The 7,500-nt window shown below is 43.5% G+C and overlaps 2 protein-coding genes across 2 annotated transcripts in view; one reads left to right on the top strand and one right to left on the bottom strand.

Annotated features, from left to right (window-relative positions):
• LOC132458612 (tyrosine-protein phosphatase non-receptor type 18-like) overlaps positions 1-2,426 on the bottom strand; it is a 2,625-nt gene extending 199 nt beyond the window's left edge. Inside the window, exons 1-4 of the mRNA XM_060052946.1 lie at positions 2,266-2,426; positions 1,130-1,233; positions 775-971; positions 1-375 (exon numbers count right to left, since the gene is read on the bottom strand). The exon at positions 1-375 is cut by the window's left edge and continues 199 nt beyond it. Coding sequence (XP_059908929.1) covers positions 302-375; positions 775-971; positions 1,130-1,233 — 375 coding nt within the window. The 5' untranslated portion in view covers positions 2,266-2,426 and the 3' untranslated portion in view covers positions 1-301. The remainder of the gene's footprint in view (positions 376-774; positions 972-1,129; positions 1,234-2,265) is intronic.
• Positions 2,427-4,431: 2,005 nt separating this feature from the next.
• Positions 4,432-7,500, top strand: part of gripap1 (GRIP1 associated protein 1) — a 14,235-nt gene continuing 11,166 nt past the window's right edge. The window contains 6 exon segments of the mRNA XM_060060152.1: positions 4,432-4,726; positions 5,616-5,682; positions 5,852-5,913; positions 6,117-6,143; positions 6,462-6,569; positions 6,711-6,975. Of these exon segments, the coding sequence (XP_059916135.1) occupies positions 4,679-4,726; positions 5,616-5,682; positions 5,852-5,913; positions 6,117-6,143; positions 6,462-6,569; positions 6,711-6,975 (577 nt within the window). The 5' untranslated portion in view covers positions 4,432-4,678.

Below are 7,500 nucleotides of genomic sequence, written 5' to 3'. Positions count from 1 at the left end.
ACACCGTCATTAGGCTGATCCGGGATCGGTTCTGAACAGCGAGTTACAGTGGAATAAAGTGATGCAATGTTGATCACTAACCGGCCGTTTTCCTATCAAATGTCAGCAGTCATAAACGTTGAGCTCAGGGTTCAAGGGTCAGTCATCGGTGGCAAATCGCAAATCATGGCAAGAGTAGTAAGGTTTTAACAATAGAAGAGATGAATAATATTGTTAAGTGAAGCCAGATAAAGGCTGTTGCTTTTCTCAGGTAGAAGTGTTTTTCCTAAAATCCGATCCGATACGATGCAGTCCAGGTGTTTCATCTCTCCAGCCGGCTCCAGTCTGCGGGCGGCTCTCTCGGGCCTCTGGGCTTCTTCACCCGGCAGTTAAAGCCTGGAAAACACGGATAAGATCAGGAATGGATTCTCATAGGGATTTTATGTCGTCAGGCCGAATAAAACACACTTAAACAGGCATGTCATCTAATCTATAGATTACTAGATTATACTATCACATACTATTATTGACTTTATTACTATAATCTAATATAGTCTAAGTATAGATAACTAGATTATACTGTCATATACTATTAGATTGACTACATTACTATAATATAATATGGTCTAATCTAATCTACAGATAACTAGATTATACCATCAGATACTATTAGACTGACTATATTACTATGAACTAATATAGCCTAATCTAATCTACAGATAACTAGATTATACTATCAATTACTATTAGATTGACTATATTGTCTAATGTAGTCTAATCTAATCTAATCCTTACCTGCTACCTGCTCACAGGCTTTGTTGGTGTCAGATGACCCCTCCCCCAGCGCCTGATTGGCTAATGCTGCTGGGCTGTAGACTGGTTTGGCAGGGGGGGCCAAGCCGATTGGTTTAGCCCGGGGTTTGACCTCGCTGTACAGCTCATGACCCGTAGCAACCATACAATTGTTGTCATAGAGACGAGAAGGGGTGGCGCTACAAGCAACAAAGCATTCAGACAGATGACATTAAATATTTATAAATAAACATCGATAATATATATATGCAAACATAAATGAATGTATACATATCACATAATCCTTCATATATATACTGTATATATCATATATATGTATGATACATAAAGTTCCAACCTTTCCTTTCGGTTGGAAGGCCGAACCACAGGGGGGGTGTGGGCGGGGCCAGTAGGAGGGTGGGGCTGTTTCGGTTTGTTGATCACAGCATACGTCTGGTTCATCTGTTGTACACACAGACACACACAGGGATGTAGCACCAATTTCTGGGCCCCATATACAAGAAGTCCCGGTGCCACCGTAACCCTAACCCTTACCCTACAGATCTAAACTTCCCATGGTGCCGCCCTCTGCCTTGGGCCCCCCCAAGCCTGTCCACCTTACACCCGCAGACCGTCGGCCCCGGGCAGATATCCGTCGGCCCATACACCCCACAGCATGAGACTAACAGTAGACCACCAGTAGCAGCCTAACAGTGGACTGACAGTAGAATAACAGTTGAATAACATTACAGTAGACTACAAGTAGACTATCATTGGAAGCACAACAGTAGACTAACATTAGGAGCCTAACAGTTGACTAACATAACATTACGCTGACAGTAGACTAACATTTGGAGCCTGACAGTAGGCTGACAGTAGAATAACAGTAGAATAACACTACAGTAGACTAATGTAGACTAACATTGGAAGCATAACAGTAGACTAACATTAGGAGCCTAACAGTTGACTAACATAACATTCCGCTGACAGTAGACTAACATTAGGAGCCTGGTATTAGGGGCCTAACAGTAGAATAAAGGTAGACTAACATTAGAATAACATTAGTAGCCTATCAGTGGACTTACAGCAGACAAACGTTAGAATAACCGTAGACTAACAGTAGACTAACATTAGGAGCCTATCCGTAGACTAACAGTAGACTAACAGTAGGAGCCTACACGGTAGACTACCAGTAGACTAACATTAGAATAACAGTAGGCTTACATCGCAAGCCTAATAGTAGACTAGCAGTAGAATAACAGTAGAATAACAGTAGACTAACAGTAGAATAACAGTGGAAGAAGAGTAAAATAACAGTAAAATAACATTACAAGACTAACAGTAGACTAACATTAGGAGCCTAAGAGTAGACTAATACTAGACTAACATTTGGAGCCTAACAGTATGCTAACATGAGGAGCCTATATCAGTACCAACAGTAGACTAACAGTAAACAACAGTTTTATATTAACAGTACAATAACATTGATCTTACTGTAGAGGTTCAGCAGGGGAGAGTATGTATCTTGTCTAAGCTGTCATCTGTCGGTATGTCTGTCTGTCTGTGTGTCTGCTCTCATGTGAAGAGCACCTGGCTACTGGGATCTCATTTGCAAACAGGAAGTAGAGCTTCCTCATCTATCGTGTACAACTTCTCCTTTTCATTCAGTCTATATCTGTCTCTGTTTCTGTCTCTCTCTCTCTCTCTCTCCCCCCCCCCCCCCACTCTCTCTCTCTCTCCCCCTCTCCCTCTCTCTCTGTCTACATTTCTCTCTGCGTCTTCTCTGTTCGACATTCTCCAGGTTCCTTAAACAGACATCGGCATAGTGGCACACATACACACACAACACACACACGCACACACACACACACACACACACACGCACACACACACACACACACACACACACACACACACACACACACACACACACACACACACACACACACACACACACACACACACACACACACCACAGATGTAGCACCATTCATCACCTTCCCCCATCGTTAGTAAGTGTTAACTGCTCCATATTCACCAACTTATGGACTGTGTGTTCATGCTCCTGTGTGTGTGTGTGTGTGTGTGTGTTTGTGTGGTGTGTGTGTGTGTGTGTGTGTGTGTGTGTGTGTGTGTGTGTGTGTGTGCTTGTATGTATACATCTATGTGTGTGAGTGTGTGTGTGCTTCTGTTTGAATGTTCATGTCCATCTGATCTTCAGTCTGTTTTCTTGGCAAAAACATGAATTCACCATCTGTGTGTGTGTGTGTGTGTGTGTGTGTGTGTGTGTGTGTGTGTGTGTGTGTGTGTGTGTGTGTGTGTGTGTGTGTGTGTGTGTGTGTGTGTGTGTGTGTGTGTGTGTGTGTGTGTGCGTGCGTCCGTGCGTGTGTGTAGCCCTGGAGGGACAAGAGCAGGTTTGGTGCAGGTACTCCTCCTCTATCTTTGTTAGGTATAATGATTTTATATTTATGTATAGAGTTATTTCTATATATTTATTCCCATTATTCGTCCATTATTCGTCCCCTGTAGGGCTCTCCATGGCTCCTATCTGCCCCCTGCTGGACAAACACAGTGAGTGCAGCTCCGTTGTAATACACGCCGTTGTGAGTCTGAGGGCATCTAGTGTTGAGGTGCTGTTGCATCTCTGACAATAGGATGTCATCGTCTCAACAATTACGAGTAGCGTCCAGGGATGAGCTTCGTTGCTAGATTTGAGAATAGGCCAAAATAAGATTGTGATTGGCTGTAAGACAACAGGAGTACATCCTTGTTGCTTAGTTTCTGCCCAGCGACGTGTGAGGTCCACCCCGCTGAGGCCAGGTGGCAAGGTGTGTGGAGCTCCATCAGGGCAGCGCTTTATGGGGACATTCTCAGAGAAGGTTGAGAGTCTCAGACACCTATAGTACAATCTGGTATGGGCTACCTTAGAACCATGTATGTTCTAACTAGTGTATGTGGCCATTATAAACTCAGGAGTATTATAATCCATTTATACACAGTCTGTTCCGCTAGATGCCACTACTTTCTACACACCATTCATATGTTAAAACAGGACTAGACCATTAAGTATTGATTAATATGAATGTTAAAAACAGGCTGCATCTTAAGTAAGTAATGTTATGACATAGATATGACCTTTTTATGTTAATTAATGTAAATACAATAGCTATTGTTCTTACAAATATTGTCGATTTTCCCTAAGTATTTAATGTTGAAGGACTGGGGTGGGCGGGGTCATTTAACATTGACAGCTCCGGGTGTGACGCTGAGCAAAATGAGCAATCCTTATGCTGCGTTCAAACCCTAAAGCAGCTTCTGTTACCACTACAGACTCTTCCAGAAGTGTCCCATATATGTTACTCTATGTTTCTGTGATAAATCAATGGATATATACGACTTAATGTTAATGCAGAAGTGACTCTCGAGCACAAGAAAAGGCATACAAAAATGATGAACTCACATCAGCTGAAGCCCGGGGTTCAATGGAAACAAACCGTAGGTTACTTGAATACAGTTTTAAGATGTCATCACACTGTGTTCACACAATTCAATTAGACCCATATTAAAAACCCAAGCAGCACCAATAAACGGGTGGTTATATTGCGGGAGCACGCCAGCAAGTTGTAAAGAAGGGAATCTTTCCAACAACCATATCGCTCCCATTGCCCACATGACTTGAACGCAACATTAGATCTCTTTCAGCGTCGCTAGCTGCTCCTCTCTAGTAGCACTGAGGCTATTAGCTAGCTCTTCGATAGCCCCTCCAATCTAATAGCACTGAGGCTATGAGCTAGCTGTCCATAGCCCCTTCTCTCTTATACAGTGAGGCTAAGAGCTAGCTGTCCGCTAGCTGCTCCTTTCTAGAAGCACCGAGGATAAAGCTAGTTGTCCGCTAGCTCAGGTAAACATGGCCATGGCCCAGGCTCTCTCTGAAGAGGAGTTTCATCGGATGCAGGTATGAGTATATCATCTATCTGATATGAGAGCCATAGCTGTCTGACAGCTAGGGTTAGCTGTCAGCTAGCTGTCATAGTACCCAGCTGTGATGTAATGCTAGCCGTGAGGTGTCAGGTGTTGCGGTGTAGAGCTGAGTGATGGTTATAACCAGGTTATACCTTGGAGAGGGTCACTCATTGGTTCAGTACACACACAGGTAGCTCTGGCTAACGGACCTGTTCACCTTAACGCTGCTAACCTAGGCTGGCAGGATGGATGTTGTCTTAATGGTGCTAACCTAGGCTGACAGGATGGATGTTATCTTAACGGTGCTAACCTAGGCTGACAGGATGGATGTTATCTTAACGGTGCTAACCTAGGGTGGCAGGATGGATGTTGTCTTAACAGTGCTAACCTAGGCTAGCAGGATGGATGTTCTCCACCACAAGACTGCTGTCACGGGTCTACACTCCTGACCTGCTCAAAGACTTCACAGATAAAACCACCAAAACCGATTTTAGTTTTTTAAATGTGGTAATTTGTCGCTTTGATCGTAAACATAACAATCATTATTCATATACAACATTGCTTACACCGCTCATAAAATAAAAAATGATCATAAAGTTTTCATTGGTCGTAACTATGGGGATAACACGCCCCCCTCCCTCCCAGAGTCTCAGCCCAAAACACATTTCTTAAGACCTCAGAGTGTTCAAATTCCCGCTGAAACAGTGGCTCACTGGCTCTTCAAACTGAAATGGTGTTATTAAGTTCCCGTCTCGGTACTCTGTATTGGCAAGTACACAAATGTAGGTAGAGAGAAAAGTATCATGTATATATGTGTATATCGTGTGTGTGTGTGTGTGTATATCATGTGTCTGTGTATAATGTGTGTGTTGTGTTTCCAGGCCCAGCTTCTGGAGTTAAGGACTCAGAACTACCAGCTCTCTGATGACCTGAGGAAGAACTCTGCAGGTAAAGTTCTCCCCCCCCCCCCCACTACCCCCTCCTCACCATCTCCTCCTCCTCACCGTCCCCACCCCTACACCTCCTCTATCACCTCCTTCCCCCCTTCCCCAGGGGCTGGGTGTCAAGGTGATGACCCCGGTCCTGACCTCGTCCTAACCCCCTGGTTGTGTTGCAGAGCTGGGCGTTCTGCGCCAGAAGACGGGAGTGCTGGAGAGGGACTTGGGGAAGGCCCAGAAGGTAAGCTGTCAGGGACAGCTCCACACACGTTCAGAGCAGAGGGGCTCCAAACTGGGTGGCAGGGACACAGATGATGTTGAACTTTGAACAAACTAACGACCTCGTGGTCACTTTAGTCCTATTATTCAGTATTTGAATAATGATTATTAGTGGTATTAATAATCCCGTTACCCATTCTATTCGTCCTCTTCCTTGTTTTTCAGGCGCTGAGTAAGAGTAAGAAAGCTCAAGTAAGTCTGTACCAATAACATTAATATGAGATATGATACTGGTATGATTGGTAACATTAATGTGAGCTCTGATATAAATGTGATAACATTAATATGAGATATTATATTGGTATGATCGATAACATTAATGTGAGCTCTAATATAAATTTGATAACATTAATGTGAGATATGATACTGGTATGATGGGTAACATTAATGTGAGCTCTAATATAAATGTGATAACATTAATGTGAGATATGATACTGGTATGATTGATATCATTAATGTGAGCTCTAATATAAAGGAGATTACAACATGAGTGGTCATGTGACCCAACAGGAAGTGGATGCGTTGCTAGGGGAGACCGCCATGCTGCAGGGGAAGCTGCACAGCCAGGAGGAGGACTTTAGGCTCCAGAACAGCACCCTGATGGCGGAGCTGTCCAAGGTACGCATCGGGCTGTTGTCACGGTAACCATGACCGTGGGGGTGGGGGGTGATGTGTAAAATGAAGTGATGTGTTTGTAATAGTAATAAGAGTACAGGTTGTGGGTCAGCAGCAGAGCTGTAAGGTGCTGTGTGGCTGCAGCTGTGCACCCAGATAGAGCAGCTGGAGCAGGACAACCAGCGCCTGAAGGAGGTGGGAGGAGCCAGCGCCACCAGCCCCGCCCCCACTCCCGTCCCTGACTCCGCCCCTGCCCACGACGACACGGAGCTCCTCCGCGTGCAGGCGGAAAACTCTGCCCTGCAGAACAAAATGGCTGGTGTGTGTTCTTCTTTTCATATACATGCGTGTTTATATCCATATGCGTGTGTGCACATGGATGTGCGTGTTATATCCGTTACCCTCTTTAGTTAGGCTGACTTAATAATAGTAATAATTAGGGATGTCCCGATACCACTTTTCCGATGCTTTGTTTTACTCTTAAACAAATAATAATAATAAAAAAATATATGGAAGCACTTTGCTCATGATTGCCAATAATCCAAAAAACATAAAAACATCTCACTAAAGAAAAGTTGGCTAAAATCAAATTAAAAGATTTGAACAGAGTTCAAAAGTAAGTAAACAATGTAAACAAAAAAAGGTGGGAAACATTGAGTTAAACAAATAGCTAAATGGTTAAAGTTTGAATACATTTGAGATAATATATAGAATAGCTGAGCTGTTACAGCTGATAGTTTGAAATGGTTGGATCAAGTGTGTGCGTCATCACTTATAGTAACCAGGAAGTGTTATTGACGTTATTCAAACACATCTAGCTAATCGAGATAAGCTCACAAAATGATAAGGCTTGTACTGTTGGACTCCTTTGAGTTTCTTTCATATGTCATATCGTTTGTGTAGTTATCATGACGTGCAAAAGATTAGCTTCTTA

Source organism: Gadus macrocephalus, chromosome 1, assembly GCF_031168955.1.
Source record: "Gadus macrocephalus chromosome 1, ASM3116895v1".
In the NCBI taxonomy this organism is placed as follows: Eukaryota; Metazoa; Chordata; class Actinopteri; order Gadiformes; family Gadidae; genus Gadus; species Gadus macrocephalus.
Note: the sequence above shows the minus strand (reverse complement) of the source record. Positions and strands in the feature narration are given on the sequence as shown.